A 16,564-nucleotide genomic window follows, 5' to 3' on the forward strand; every position below is an offset into this window, starting at 1 on the left:
TCGGTTTTTGTTTATAAAAATCCACAGGCGCAGTCGGATTTCGACAACATTTGGAGGGTAGACGGCGGCTGACGAGCCGGAGTGCGTGGTGGAGGTCTCGAATTTCAGATTGAACCCGCCTCTTCTTCTTCGTTACATACATATTAATACTATTTATAACGTTTGTATATTGTGGATTCGATTTTAATTTAGTGTTTTTTGTTTGACCTTTACTCCTATTAGAATTATTTTCATATTGGCATATTGTATTGCAGATATTTTAGATAAATATATCCACGAAGCGACCCTGTGCGAAGCCGGGTACTTCAGCTAGTGTTATAATATATTGTTTTATTAATTTTATACTTTCATTTATTTCCGAAATGTGCGTCTATTGGGAAACCGCTTCAAGATTTGGATGGACGCCGCATTGTAAATTTTAATTTATTTTTTAATCGCCTCATTGAAATATCAAGTCATTCAATTTTTTTTTCATGACTATGGCAAATTTATTTATATTTTCCGAAGTTAGAAGAGGATCTGTATCTGAATTTGTTATTAAGTGTAATATGTGTGACTTATCTTTTACTCTCAGTACGGATGAACCTAAAGCGAAGCAAAAAGGGTTAAACGTATAATTTGTAATGAGCTTATGAAAATTATTAAAATTATATTTGTTCACACTTTCGTTTTTTTTTGTATTCATACACACCGAATTTGCCGTGGGAAAATTATATAATACATAAGTATATATATTTCAAATACCTCAGAAACCTACATAAGTATTAGATTTTTTTTTGAAAAATATTTGCACTGAATTTGGTCCTACAATATGATAGGTTCAAGAAAATGTATCACTTCACAAATTCAGCATATCAATAATATGACGTTCTTATTTGGAGGTCTAATATTTTTATTCTTATAATTTATTCTACCTACTACCTACAAAAATTAATATAATTTGTTAGGAAAAAAATATTATTTATTAAATAATACTTTCGAAACCCCTGATTTCGCTCAAACTTCGCTTAGGCGGCAGACAGCAGCATATTGCACGTGTACATTAAAATGTTATAATATAATACTTCTATATACCTATACAATAACATGTTTATTTTGTTCCAATGCTTGTCGCTTACGTCAAATTTGATTCTTGCAAATGAACCCATTAGCCTTAATTCTTTTTAAATATTTTTTTTTATATTCGTCATATTTTGCTGGATCGCGTTTTAATCTCTTCCTATAAATTCTCATTTTCTGAGCAGGAGTGAGCGGAATCTAAAAAATGAATTGGTACAACTAATAATAATAATGCATATCTATTATATTGTCAGGTTATTTTCTATATTTTTTAATGAAAATATTTTTGTTTTTCATACGAACAGACAAAATAAAACTTTATATAATCTATGAAGAACTAAACATACAATGTAAACCCAACTTTATGCATTCCATTTCGTTACTTTTACATTCCACATATACGTTACCACCAATATAGTTTCGGAATGGAAGTAACGGATTCTGTTTCAGAAGTGTTTGAAGCCAAAATTTAGCTTAGTTTTATTGTTAAACCTGCGATATGTTTTATTATATCTGCAGTATGAAAGATAAGCTCCATATGTATAGTATGTGAAATAGAAATATGTGATTTCTTACCTTACAAATCGTGGTAACAGTAGTGGAACTTCTTAGATGACCAACCCAGAAAGCAACCTGTTCCGATAGCGATACCGACACACACCAACAATTTAAATTGTAAAAGGCGATCAGTGTTATACAAAAGTGTTGCTACATTAAAAAAATACATATTTATAGTGGAAATTTTTCGCCGTCATGCTAAAATCGTGGTAACGGAATGTGGAATTCCACTTTTTCAAATATCCTGGGACACACTTTAAACGTGATTTTTTTCAATATTGGTCCAAATTTACGGAAAAACTGTATATTTTCCAAAAATGTATAATGTAAGCTGTTGAAGACACTACGAATTTAATTTTACACACTCAAAATTAATGACGAAATCAGACTTTGTTTATTTGAATTTAGGGGTGGGACATGGTAAAAACACACTACCTTTCGATCTAAATAATCAATTAAAAATATATACAGGTCAGATAGTTGTATTTAATTGATCAAATAAAGTAAATTGATAAATTTGCATGTTAAAAATACATAACTTTCCAATATTCTATTATATAATAACTATGAAAAAATCAATCAGTCATGGGACATGCCAAAAACGCAATATACAAACTTTGGCGAAAATGCCCTTATACGTGATTAAAACTATGAAAATATAGATGAAATGTTAATTAGATTTTCTTTTTGATGTGATTTTTAATAAATCAAATGATTTAATAAAGAGCTGTTATATCTATTATATTCCTCAATATCTCAGGATATTTTTAAAAACTCCTAGTCAAAGTTTTACATAGTAGCCTCATTTACGAGTGTCTCATTCAATGGTTGTTACAGAGATAGCCATTTCAGGCTACCATGGTCTTTTATAATAATGCACCAAAATGTATATACTTAGACATATCCATTTTTGCTTTTCCAGGGCAGAATATGAAACCTTTGACATTCTCACTGATGAAGAAGTACGCCAAGGTTTAAAAACATTCTCAGATGGGCCGACGTATCCTCAGGTCTATGTTCAAGGAGAACTCATCGGAGGCCTCGACATCATCAAAGAGATGGTGGACAACAGAGAATTGGATTCCACCCTCAATTCTTAATTGGCTATTACCGCTATCCAAAGCTTATAACAATAAAATCTAAGCATTTAATTTATGAATGTATTGCCTCCGTACCTAATTTATAAGGAAATTAAACCAATTCAATATTATGGTGTTTTTAACGTTTATTGAAAGGGAAAAAAAATATTTGAAAGAAGCATCGGAAAAACAATTTCTTAGAACAATGATCAGCAGTTTTTATTGTGTAGACATTTTTTTGAAACTGTCAAATAACTTGATATGTAGCTATATTAGTTTAGTGGTTGATTGCTTTGATTCTCATTGGTATTATGTATGTATATGTACATGAAGGAGCAGAAAAATCTTATGATAATATTTTAGTACCATCTGGTAATATAATGATATGTAAAACATTTCTTTTAAACTGGCAGAATTGAGTTAGTAGTGAATAATTTATGCAAAATAAGAAAAATGCATGATGAAATGAAATTATCAACAGACAATTAAATTTACAAATAAATTATTTGAATCATTTAAAATTGAAATACCCAAATGGCCGAATGTAGGTATACGAGAGCACATTAAATTATGGTACGATTCAAGTTAATTTAAAAAAATTATTGTAATGTATATTATGTGAATGAATATAAATGAAATAATTAATAGATATTTGCGATAGATCTGTTTTATGAGGCTGCGGCGGACTTTTGAGCTGCAACTTGGCTTTGTAACTTCCTTTCCATGACATCACAGATGGCGTCATAAATTTTCGATTTCTCGATTTCCAAAACTTGAATTTTTTCCATCTGCTCCGTGACGAATTCGACTTTTCTATTGAAGTTATCTTTTGCGCTGGCGATATTCTGCAAAATTTAAATAAAAGTGTTTATTAAATTAACCAATGTAGAACCATTCTTCAACCAAAATGTCATGGCTGCGATTTTTTAGCATTATAAAAAAGACAGAAATAGATGTTGTCGACGTAAATATTATGTATATGAAAAATGAGGGGAATTTTTGGTTCCGCACATCTTCATCAAGACATCTGCAGCTATAATATAATCATAATGTCTGATTATGTCTTCAAAAAAAAAATACAATGATCATTTAAAAATTCTTTTTTATTAAATATGTATAAATTTGTCGCATACAGAATGTTTGACAATTTGTAGTGCAATAGTGTTGGTATTAGGCGATATGCGTTTTTATGTGACTAATTGAAAAAAAAACCGATAACATGGACTAGATCGGAAGTGGCACTTCAAAAATAAACTAAGTAATAAAAATAATACTAGACTGAGGATGTATCTATAGTGTAAGAGGAGACAGTAATTTTGCTGACCCAGTCTGTTTGAGCCGAGCTAAACTGACATGTAAATGCAAAGCGGAAACAGGGCGGGTTTTAAAAGTTATCGTATCCCTAATAAAATCCGAAATATCATTATTTTTCAAATATAGATTCTGCATTATACCAACCAATGTGATTAGAAACTTATAATAGGAATAATAATAAATAAAAACTACATAAATATACATCGCTGTTTCCCGTTTGAGTTGTCAATTGAGACTGAAAGGACAACTATACTGATCATCTAAACCAGTGGTCTTCAAACTTTGTCGACTCACGGAACCCTTAGAATTACAGACGAACTCGGTTATTACGATCACGGATATATCGAGATCTCGGATGTAATGAATAAACATTTGTTGAGATTTTAGTTTATGATTTTCTCCATAATATGTAAATGATCCCGCCGTTCCATAACAGTACACAACACTTTTTCCGACAGTGACAGTTAAATGAAAAATGAAGCTAAAAAGCTACGGTGTTTTTATTAAATGTGTTTGATTGTTTGATGTGAAATCGACATTTTTTTGAAGGGTAACTAGGTACCTATCTATAACAATTTCTAGCACTTCTTTCATAATGTATAAAAACCCAATTTGCAATACGTTTTTTAAGTATACAACGAAAAGCCCAGTTCAAATAATATAATTACTTATTTAAAACTAACCTGCTACACGTTAAATCCCAGGGCCGCCAATGCACGACGCCATCTGTGGTCGGTGGCATTGTGTGCCACCAACTCTCATGTGAATGAATATAAATGAAATAATTAATAAATATTTGCGATAGATCTGTTTTATGAGGCTGCGGCGGACTTTTGAGCTGCAACTTGGCTTTGTAACTTCCTTTCCATGACATCACAGATGGCATCATAAATTTTCGATTTCTCGATTTCCAAAACTTGAATTTTTTCCATCTGCTCCGTGACGAATTCGACTTTTCTTTTGAAGTTATCTTTTGCGCTGGCGATATTCTGCAAAATTTAAATAAAAGTGTTTATTAAATTAACCAATGTAGAATCATTCTTCAACCAAAATGTCATGGCTGCGATTTTTTAGCATTATAAAAAAGACAAAAATAGATGTTGTCGACATAAATATTATGTATATGAAAAATGAGTGGAATTTTTGGTTCCGCACATCTTCATCAAGACATCTGCATCTATAATATAATCATAATGTCTGATTATGTCTTCAAAAAAAAATACAATGATCATTTAAAAATTCTTTTTTATTAAATATGTATAAATTTGTCGCATACAGAATGTTTGACAATTTGTAGTGCAATAGTGTTGGTATTAGGCGATATGCATTTTTATGTGACTAATTGAAAAAAAAACCGATAACATGGACTAGATCGGAAGTGGCACTTCAAAAATAAACTAAGTAATAAAAATAATACTAGACTGAGGATGTATCTATAGTGTAAGAGGAGACAGTAATTTTGCTGTCCCAGTCTGTTTGAGCCGAGCTAAACTGACATGTAAATGCAAAGCGGAAACAGGGCGGGTTTTAAAAGTTATCGTATCCCTTATAAAATCCGAAATATCATTATTTTTCAAATATAGATTCTGCATTATACCAACCAATGTGATTAGAAACTTATAATAGGAATAATAATAAATAAAAACTACATAAATATACATCGCTGTTTCCCGTTTGAGTTGTCAATTGAGACTGAAAGGACAACTATACTGATCATCTAAACCAGTGGTCTTCAAACTTTGTCGACTCACGGAACCCTTAGAATTACAGACGAACTCGGTTATTACGATCACGGATATATCGAGATCTCGGATGTAATGAATAAACATTTGTTGAGATTTTAGTTTATGATTTTCTCCATAATATATAAATGATCCCGCCGTTCCATAACAGTACACAACACTTTTTCCGACAGTGACAGTTAAATGAAAAATGAAGCTAAAAAGCTACGGTATTTTTATTAAATGTGTTTGATTGTTTGATGTGAAATCGACATTTTTTTGAAGGGTAACTAGGTACCTATCTATAACAATTTCTAGCACTTCTTTCATAATGTATAAAAACCCAATTTGCAATACGTTTTTTAAGTATACAACGAAAAGCCCAGTTCAAATAATATAATTACTTATTTGAAACTAACCTGCTACACGTTAAATCCCAGGGCCGCCAATGCACGACGCCATCTGTGGTCGGTGGCATTGTGTGCCACCAACTCTCATGTGAATGAATATAAATGAAATAATTAATAAATATTTGCGATAGATCTGTTTTATGAGGCTGCGGCGGACTTTTGAGTTGCAACTTGGCTTTGTAACTTCCTTTCCATGACATCACAGATGGCGTCATAAATTTTCGATTTCTCGATTTCCAAAACTTGAATTTTTTCCATCTGCTCCGTGACGAATTCGACTTTTCTTTTGAAGTTATCTTTTGCGCTGGCGATATTCTGCAAAATTTAAATAAAAGTGTTTATTAAATTAACCAATGTAGAATCATTCTTCAACCAAAATGTCATGGCTGCGATTTTTTAGCATTATAAAAAAGACAAAAATAGATGTTGTCGACATAAATATTATGTATATGAAAAATGAGGGGAATTTTTGGTTCCGCACATCTTCATCAAGACATCTGCATCTATAATATAATCATAATGTCTGATTATGTCTTCAAAAAAAAATACAATGATCATTTAAAAATTCTTTTTTATTAAATATGTATAAATTTGTCGGATACAGAATGTTTGACAATTTGTAGTGCAATAGTGTTGGTATTAGGCGATATGCATTTTTATGTGACTAATTGAAAAAAAAACCGATAACATGGACTAGATCGGAAGTGGCACTTCAAAAAATAAACTATGTAATAAAAATAATACTAGACTGAGGATGTATCTATAGTGTAAGAGGAGACAGTAATTTTGCTGTCCCAGTCTGTTTGAGCCGAGCTAAACTGACATGTAAATGCAAAGCGGAAACAGGGCGGGTTTTAAAAGTTATCGTATCCCTTATAAAATCCGAAATATCATTATTTTTCAAATATAGATTCTGCATTATACCAACCAATGTGATTAGAAACTTATAATAGGAATAATAATAAATAAAAACTACATAAATATACATCGCTGTTTCCCGTTTGAGTTGTCAATTGAGACTGAAAGGACAACTATACTGATCATCTAAACCAGTGGTCTTCAAACTTTGTCGACTCACGGAACCCTTAGAATTACAGACGAACTCGGTTATTACGATCACGGATATATCGAGATCTCGGATGTAATGAATAAACATTTGTTGAGATTTTAGTTTATGATTTTCTCCATAATATATAAATGATCCCGCCGTTCCATAACAGTACACAACACTTTTTCCGACAGTGACAGTTAAATGAAAAATGAAGCTAAAAAGCTACGGTGTTTTTATTAAATGTGTTTGATTGTTTGATGTGAAATCGACATTTTTTTGAAGGGTAACTAGGTACCTATCTATAACAATTTCTAGCACTTCTTTCATAATGTATAAAAACCCAATTTGCAATACGTTTTTTAAGTATACAACGAAAAGCCCAGTTCAAATAATATAATTACTTATTTAAAACTAACCTGCTACACGTTAAATCCCAGGGCCGCCAATGCACGACACCATCTGTGGTCGGTGGCATTGTGTGCCACCAACTCTCATGTGAATGAATATAAATGAAATAATTAATAAATATTTGCGATAGATCTGTTTTATGAGGCTGCGGCGGACTTTTGAGCTGCAACTTGGCTTTGTAACTTCCTTTCCATGACATCACAGATGGCGTCATAAATTTTCGATTTCTCGATTTCCAAAACTTGAATTTTTTCCATCTGCTCCGTGACGAATTCGACTTTTCTATTGAAGTTATCTTTTGCGCTGGCGATATTCTGCAAAATTTAAATAAAAGTGTTTATTAAATTAACCAATGTAGAACCATTCTTCAACCAAAATGTCATGGCTGCGATTTTTTAGCATTATAAAAAAGACAGAAATAGATGTTGTTGACGTAAATATTATGTATATGAAAAATGAGGGGAATTTTTGGTTCCGCACATCTTCATCAAGACATCTGCAGCTATAATATAATCATAATGTCTGATTATGTCTTCAAAAAAAAAATACAATGATCATTTAAAAATTCTTTTTTATTAAATATGTATAAATTTGTCGCATACAGAATGTTTGACAATTTGTAGTGCAATAGTGTTGGTATTAGGCGATATGCGTTTTTATGTGACTAATTGAAAAAAAAACCGATAACATGGACTAGATCGGAAGTGGCACTTCAAAAATAAACTAAGTAATAAAAATAATACTAGACTGAGGATGTATCTATAGTGTAAGAGGAGACAGTAATTTTGCGGTCCCAGTCTGTTTGAGCCGAGCTAAACTGACATGTAAATGCAAAGCGGAAACAGGGCGGGTTTTAAAAGTTATCGTATCCTTTATAAAATCCGAAATATCATTACTTTTCAAATATAGATTCTGCATTATACCAACCAATGTGATTAGAAACTTATAATAGGAATAATAATAAATAAAAACTACATAAATATACATCGCTGTTTCCCGTTTGAGTTGTCAATTGAGACTGAAAGGACAACTATACTGATCATCTAAACCAGTGGTCTTCAAACTTTGTCGACTCACGGAACCCTTAGAATTACAGACGAACTCGGTTATTACGATCACGGATATATCGAGATCTCGGATGTAATGAATAAACATTTGTTGAGATTTTAGTTTATGATTTTCTCCATAATATATAAATGATCCCGCCGTTCCATAACAGTACACAACACTTTTTCCGACAGTGACAGTTAAATGAAAAATGAAGCTAAAAAGCTACGGTGTTTTTATTAAATGTGTTTGATTGTTTCATGTGAAATCGACATTTTTTTGAAGGGTAACTAGGTACCTATCTATAACAATTTCTAGCACTTCTTTCATAATGTATAAAAACCCAATTTGCAATACGTTTTTTAAGTATACAACGAAAAGCCCAGTTCAAATAATATAATTACTTATTTAAAACTAACCTGCTACACGTTAAATCCCAGGGCCGCCAATGCACGACGCCATCTGTGGTCGGTGGCATTGTGTGCCACCAACTCTCATGTGAATGAATATAAATGAAATAATTAATAAATATTTGCGATAGATCTGTTTTATGAGGCTGCGGCGGACTTTTGAGCTGCAACTTGGCTTTGTAACTTCCTTTCCATGACATCACAGATGGCGTCATAAATTTTCGATTTCTCGATTTCCAAAACTTGAATTTTTTCCATCTGCTCCGTGATGAATTCGACTTTTCTTTTGAAGTTATCTTTTGCGCTGGCGATATTCTGCAAAATTTAAATAAAAGTGTTTATTAAATTAACCAATGTAGAACCATTCTTCAACCAAAATGTCATGGCTGCGATTTTTTAGCATTATAAAAAAGACAAAAATAGATGTTGTCGACATAAATATTATGTATATGAAAAATGAGGGGAATTTTTGGTTCCGCACATCTTCATCAAGACATCTGCAGCTATAATATAATCATAATGTCTGATTATGTCTTCAAAAAAAAATACAATGATCATTTAAAAATTCTTTTTTATTAAATATGTATAAATTTGTCGCATACAGAATGTTTGACAATTTGTAGTGCAATAGTGTTGGTATTAGGCGATATGCATTTTTATGTGACTAATTGAAAAAAAAACCGATAACATGGACTAGATCGGAAGTGGCACTTCAAAAATAAACTAAGTAATAAAAATAATACTAGACTGAGGATGTATCTATAGTGTAAGAGGAGACAGTAATTTTGCTGTCCCAGTCTGTTTGAGCCGAGCTAAACTGACATGTAAATGCAAAGCGGAAACAGGGCGGGTTTTAAAAGTTATCGTATCCCTAATAAAATCCGAAATATCATTATTTTTCAAATATAGATTCTGCATTATACCAACCAATGTGATTAGAAACTTATAATAGGAATAATAATAAATAAAAACTACATAAATATACATCGCTGTTTCCCGTTTGAGTTGTCAATTGAGACTGAAAGGACAACTATACTGATCATCTAAACCAGTGGTCTTCAAACTTTGTCGACTCACGGAACCCTTAGAATTACAGACGAACTCGGTTATTACGATCACGGATATATCGAGATCTCGGATGTAATGAATAAACATTTGTTGAGATTTTAGTTTATGATTTTCTCCATAATATATAAATGATCCCGCCGTTCCATAACAGTACACAACACTTTTTCCGACAGTGACAGTTAAATGAAAAATGAAGCTAAAAAGCTACGGTATTTTTATTAAATGTGTTTGATTGTTTGATGTGAAATCGACATTTTTTTGAAGGGTAACTAGGTACCTATCTATAACAATTTCTAGCACTTCTTTCATAATGTATAAAAACCCAATTTGCAATACGTTTTTAAGTATACAACGAAAAGTCCAGTTCAAATAATATAATTACTTATTTGAAACTAACCTGCTACACGTTAAATCCCAGGGCCGCCAATGCACGACGCCATCTGTGGTCGGTGGCATTGTGTGCCACCAACTCTCCGATCGCCAAAAATGACGCCGTGCATCGTCTGCATTGATGGTTATGCAGACGTTTTACGTGTGCCCTTAGACCATTTGGAGTCATGCACTCGTACGGTCGGAGCTGCGGGTGTTGTTCGCTCTCGTGCCTAATCAATTCCCAACGATGGTTGAACTCCAAAAAACAGACTTCACAAGTGCCCCGTGGCAAATCATTTCTGGTAAACAAAAGAAAACACCATTAATAGCCTACAATCGCATAGCCTCCAAGTCGCCCGTTGCTTCGACACCCCTTTCGAATAGGGCCCATTTCAGGTTGTCCTCATTCCAGGTATCTTGGCAACGGAACGGAGAGCTAATGATAGGTTCAGGTGCGTTCTCATCCATAATTAGTAAAAAGTTACTGTTGACTGTCAAGTTAGCTATTAGTTAATTACAACGAAAAGCCAAGTTCAAATGATATAATTACTTATTTAAAACTAACCTGCTAGACGTTAAAGCCCAGGGCCGCCAATGCACGACGCCATCTGTGGTCGGTGGCATTGTGTGCCACCAACTCTCCGATCGTCAAAAATGACGTCGTGCATCGTCTGCATTGATGGTTATGCAGACGTTTTACGTGTGCCCTTAGACCATTTGGAGTGCTGTACCACTGGGCACATAACGTCTGGGCCATGAATTGAAGGTGTTGGTTGAGGCTCGACCGTGTTTTATACGAGTGCCGACATATCATGCACTCGTACGGTCGGAGCTGCGGGTGTTGTTCGCTCTCGTGCCTTATCAATTCCCAATGATGGTTAAAAAACAAAAGCCCCGTGGCAAACCATTCCTGGTAAACAAAAGAAAACACCATTAATAGCCTACAATCGCATAGCCTCCAAGTCGCCAGTTGCTTCGACACCCCTTTCGAATAGGGCCCATTTCAGGTTGTCCTCATTCCAGGTATCTTGGCAACGGAACGGAGAGCTAATGATAGGTTCAGGTGCGTTCTCATCCATAATTAGTAAAAAGTTACTGTTGACTGTCAAGTTAGCTATTAGTTAATTACAACGAAAAGCCAAGTTCAAATAATATAATTACTTATTTAAAACTAACCTGCTAGACGTTAAAGCCCAGGGCCGCCAATGCACGACGCCATCTGTGGTCGGTGGCATTGTGTGCCACCAACTCTCCGATCGTCAAAAATGACGTCGTGCATCGTCTGCATTGATGGTTATGCAGACGTTTTACGTGTGCCCTTAGACCATTTGGAGTGCTGTACCACTGGGCACATAACGTCTGCGCCATGAAGTGAAGGTGTTGGTTGAGGCTCGACCGTGTTTTATACGAGTGCCGACATATCATGCACTCGTACGGTCGGAGCTGCGGGTATTGTTCGCTCTCGTGCCTTATCAATTCCCAATGATGGTTAAAAAACAAAAGCCCCGTGGCAAACCATTCCTGGTAAACAAAAGAAAACACCATTAAAATTAAGAGTTGAATTGTCTAAGCAAGTAGGTACTAGAATCTACTAAGCTATAATTTCTAATCCTATCTGTGCTTATTAAATATATTATTTACATATTTGATTGATTCTTTTGATTGTGCACAATATTTCCTATTATAATCCATATATTATATAAAACAAAGTCAGGTTAGCTACACCATTTATAACTCAAGAACGGCAGGACCGATTTTTATGATCTTTGATTTGTTGGATTTGTCTCCGCCCCGAATAGCAGAATAACTATTAAAATATTGGATATATCATGGAAAAAATAAATTATGAAGAAAATTCATTTTCTCATACATTTTGTATAAAACGGCTTTTGACTGATATCGATGAATTTGAGTAAATGTTGAGTTGAGAAAATCACAAAAAAATTAAATCCATATACAACGCCATCTCTAAATGACAGAAACAATAAACAAGAAACAAAAGAAAAAATGATAGTCGAAATGTCTAACTGTCAATGGTGTAGTGTGCCCAATATTTCGTGCTTCGTGTCAACAGCTCAATTTGCTTGAAAACGATACTCATTGGGATATGACAATCGCTGAAGCAATAATTGTTTCTGCGTCTCCAAGTCAGATATGCACATTATTTGCTATCATTATTTCGACATGATTCCCATCGAATCCACCTGAACTGTGGAACAAGTACAAGGATGACATGTCAGAAGACATTTTACATCGAATTCGTGTCAGTTCAGGGAAGGTGATACATCCCTGTTACAGGCGGGCTTCTCCCGGTGTAAAATAATAATTTAGTAGTGATAAGCCCTGAACCCTGAATATCTCAAAGGTACTGTTCGGTCATCAGGAATACAGCGGAAAACACATTTTGAAAATACCCGATATACTGGATTATTTGTTAGGTTAACCTAACCAAACCTAACTTTTCGAACCTCGGACCCTTGACACCATAGACCGGCGCATAATCCACGCGGTCATCGTGGGTGTACAGTTCAATGTAATTAAAATACTTTTCATTTTGATTTGATTCTTGCACATTTATTGAACTTATTCATTTTAACTTAATAAAAAACTGAATTTAATTCAGCTAATAAGTTAACACAAGATTATTGATTCTGAGGCGGTACGAAGTTCGCCGGGGTAGCTAGTACATTAGACAAAATGGGAGTTTTTGAATTGATGAAAAACACTTTGTGGGATGCAAAGCCCATAAAGGATTTATCGAATGTCAAATCACGGTATACGTAAATGAATACAAAAAAAAAAACAAAATATGATTAAAATTAAGTATGTAAATATTAGGTACCCATGTGCGTCTTCATGTTATTGCATTGCAAAAATGTTGTTGAACGACAGATGGCGCTACGTCCGAGAAGAATACATTTGCAATATTAATTATAAATATGGCTATGTTTCAAATTCAAAATACCGATGTGAATGCTCCTCGATTGAATGACAACGACGAAATAATGCACTACCAAATTAGCCGGTACATCAGCTCCAATGAAACTGTCTGGCGTATCTTTGGTTTCCCAATTCATAAACGGGACCCAGCAGATATACCTACTTTATTTCATTTTCCTACTTTAGGATAAAAAATATATTACTTTTTTTCACTTTTTTATCGGTGGTTAATGTCTACAGCGCTCCAGTCCTCTTTCTGTCATAGATCCCATCCCCACACACTTACAATACATTCGTTATTTTTTATTTAACAACCTAAATATTCACTAGAAATAATTTATATGGCAGAACAACATTTGCCAGGTCAGCTAGTCTACTTATAATAATATAAAACTTACCACTATAGACAAATTGATGTCGAATCATCTTGGACTTTTGGTGAAATAAATCCTGCAGGTGTATCAAAAAATATTTCATTCCCGTAATGAATATTCAAATACACGGTAAGTGAGTAAAATTGAAGACTTCTGGAAATTGAAAAAAAACCATAGCACATTGTAAAATAATATCACTAGTGTAAAATAATGGAAGAACCGAATTTTGAGGTCTTTTTTGCCGTAGTATGTTAAATATGATAAGACACCATGATCTATGCCTATGGGCCCCACTCCTGAAGTGAGCGCCCGTGCCAGCACCTATTGCTAAGGTACTCCCCAATGAAGTGGTTCCCTAACATGATTTTGGTCATAATGGTAAATCCGTGATCGAAATCACGATGTAAAAATAATACTCGGTGATCTAAATGCCAAAATAGGACGGGAGGAGATCTACACTGCCATTGTCAAAAAACAAAAGTCTTCACAATGAAAGTAATGATAATGGTACCCGACTAATTAACTGTGCAGCGTCACTAAATATGGTTATTGGTAGCACAATGTTTGCCCGTAAAGATATATATAAGGGAACTTGGAAATCCCCGGATGGGTGCACAATAAACCAAATAGATCATATTTTGATAGACAACAGGCACAGATCGGATCTAATGAACGTCCGAACATACAGAGGGGCTAATGTAGACTCAGACCATTTCCTAGTGTGTGGAAAAGCTAGAGCAAAGATCTCAAACACCAAAAAGGAAATGGGAGCAAGAGCAAAACCCTTTGACACAGAGAAACTGAAGATTCCGCAGGAACTGGCTCGGTACCAAGAGAGCTTGAACACCTGAGCGACAATGTTGAGGTTAGAGACCATGAAGAGGTGAATCAACAATCAACACTGGGAAGAGTGCAAGACTGCCATAGTATCCTCAGCTAAGGACGCCGAAAAAACAGGTGAACGATCAGAATGGTTTAACGAAGATTGCGGCGAAGTCACTACCTACGAGAAAGAATGAGGCTTATATTCCAACAGAATATTTTGAAAAACCGTGAATTTATAATTTTCGTTCACTCACCATAACAAATATTAGAATATAGAAGATAAAACAATTTTCATTTGTTTCGTTCTTATCCAAGAGGAAAGAGCGAGAATAAACTTAATATCTACGCACTGCTTCAGCTTGAGAGCTTGGGTGTGAAGTTGGTTGCAAACAGTGTTGCCATATTTTGAAAGTGGAATTATAGTACAGAGCCTCCAAAATTATAGTATTTAGGGATAAAATATAGTACGCGTTGTCATCTGTTCAAAATGTATAGGTTTTTTGTTTCTCAGAAAAAAATAGTAGAATGTGTAAATATTTCACCGCCCCAAGTTTTCATAGTCGGCTCGTTTTTTTTAGGAAACATATTTCGCCGCGGGCCGCAGGTTCCCGATTTTTCATGGTCAGCTCGTTTTTTTAGGAGAAGAAAATTTCGCCGCGGGCCGCAGATTTCCAAATTTTCAAAGACAACTCGATTGCGACACGGCAAATGCGAAATTATAGTACTTTTATATTAAATTATAGTACGATATTCAAAATTATAGTATTTTGGGCGTACTATACCTGTTTTATATCGTACATAGTACGCGGACAAAAATTATAGTACAAATACTATAATTATAGTACGGTTGGCAACACTGGTTGCAAATGAATTGAAATAATTAGACATGCATCGTACTCGAACGTACGAATCTGTTTAAACTAATCTATAGCCAGCGAACGAATCGATCCCATGTCACCCGGCGTTTAATATGCAGTTCGTCGTTCGTGTACTTCGCGCAGTATTGTAAAAAACGAGGGTGAGAGAACACGCTCTCAGGCGAACTGAATATGTCATTCCGTTGAACTAGATTGGCGAGAGTGGGCGCGCAGTATAGGAAGAAACGTGGGTGCGAAGGACACGCTGCCAGGCGAACTGAATATAACGTTCCGTTGAACTAGATTGGCGAGAGTGCACGCGCAGTATAGGAAGAAACGTGAGTGCGAAGAACACACTTCCACAGTGTTGCCAAGTCAAAATTTGAAATTTCAGTAGAATGTATTAAAAAAATTCAGTAGATTCGACAAAATATCAGTAGATTTCGGCTTTAGGTAAAATATTTTGTCGCGGGCCGCAGGTTCCAAATTTTTCATGGTCGGCTGCTTGTTTTTTTTAGGAAAAATATTTCGCCGCGGGCCGCAGTTGACAGTTTGAATCTGTCATTTATTGATAGATTTTTATTAGAAATTGGATGTAATTGAATAAAATTAGAATGTAGTATGTACCTACTCGTATATTATCTATAACTTGGACAATTATTTTTTATTAAGTTTTATAAAAATTAAAACTTATTGAATTTAATTATGTACAATATTAAATAGGTGTAACATGCACATTAATTATTTTATAACTAGCTACTACCAGTAACGAATGTAACGATGAACGAAGATGAATTTGGATTGAGTACTATTGAAATTGATTGTGACAAGCACATTCGTCAAAAATATAATATAAGTAGTAAAACCTTGTTTATTTTTTTTCATTTTTGTATTCGTAAGTAGGTACATTGTTGACTATTTAAAAAGGTGTCTGTATTATTTAATGAAATAAGGGGGAGAAGGCGCCTAGATTAGATTTTTTTTAAAGGAAGGCGTAGTAACATAAAGTTTGGAAACCACTGACTTAACATTTGAATTTTGTCTAAAAAAACGAGACGTTAATTACCCATC

At 34.2% G+C, this 16,564-nt stretch overlaps 2 protein-coding genes across 8 annotated transcripts in view; one reads left to right on the forward strand and one right to left on the reverse strand.

Moving 5' to 3' along the window:
- Nucleotides 1-2,863, forward strand: part of LOC147079185 (uncharacterized) — a 22,722-nt gene extending 19,859 nt beyond the window's left edge. For all 6 annotated transcript variants that reach the window (XM_085954393.1, XM_085954401.1, XM_085954408.1 and 3 more), the window contains one exon: nt 2,540-2,863. In XM_085954393.1, the coding sequence (XP_085810519.1) occupies nt 2,540-2,717 (178 nt within the window). In that variant the 3' untranslated portion in view covers nt 2,718-2,863. The remainder of the gene's footprint in view (nt 1-2,539) is intronic.
- LOC147079186 (uncharacterized) lies at nt 2,823-15,021 on the reverse strand. Of its 2 annotated transcripts, none has more exons than XM_085954371.1 (10): nt 14,891-15,021; nt 13,836-13,964; nt 11,674-12,018; nt 11,063-11,407; nt 10,523-10,796; nt 9,067-9,372; nt 7,609-7,914; nt 6,151-6,456; nt 4,694-4,999; nt 2,823-3,541 (listed from the first exon to the last, which is right to left on the reverse strand). In XM_085954371.1, the coding sequence occupies exons 5-10, from the start codon at nt 10,579-10,581 to the stop codon at nt 3,277-3,279; spliced, it is 1,548 nt and encodes a 515-aa protein (XP_085810497.1). In that variant the 5' UTR covers nt 10,582-10,796; nt 11,063-11,407; nt 11,674-12,018; nt 13,836-13,964; nt 14,891-15,021; the 3' UTR covers nt 2,823-3,276. The 2 variants fall into 2 exon arrangements, with proteins under 2 accessions (XP_085810497.1, XP_085810506.1); XM_085954380.1 differs by lacking the exon at nt 14,891-15,021 and adding an exon at nt 14,595-14,686.
- Nucleotides 15,022-16,564: the final 1,543 nt, after the last annotated feature.

This window comes from Rhyacophila brunnea, unplaced genomic scaffold, assembly GCF_057557595.1.
Source record: "Rhyacophila brunnea isolate RB1 unplaced genomic scaffold, BYU_Rbru_1.0 scaffold_10, whole genome shotgun sequence".
Classification (NCBI taxonomy): Eukaryota; Metazoa; Arthropoda; class Insecta; order Trichoptera; family Rhyacophilidae; genus Rhyacophila; species Rhyacophila brunnea.

Excerpts from the sequence above, each read along its gene's own strand:
- LOC147079186 (XM_085954371.1), bottom strand. The coding sequence starts at position 10,581 with ATGCCACCGACCACAGATGGCGTCGTGCATTGGCGGCCCTGGGATTTA. Across the intron at positions 6,457-7,608 it reads TGGGATTTAACGTGTAGCAG|AATATCGCCAGCGCAAAAGA; the intron begins GTTAGTTTTAAA and ends TAAATTTTGCAG. Across the intron at positions 5,000-6,150 it reads TGGGATTTAACGTGTAGCAG|AATATCGCCAGCGCAAAAGA; the intron begins GTTAGTTTCAAA and ends TAAATTTTGCAG.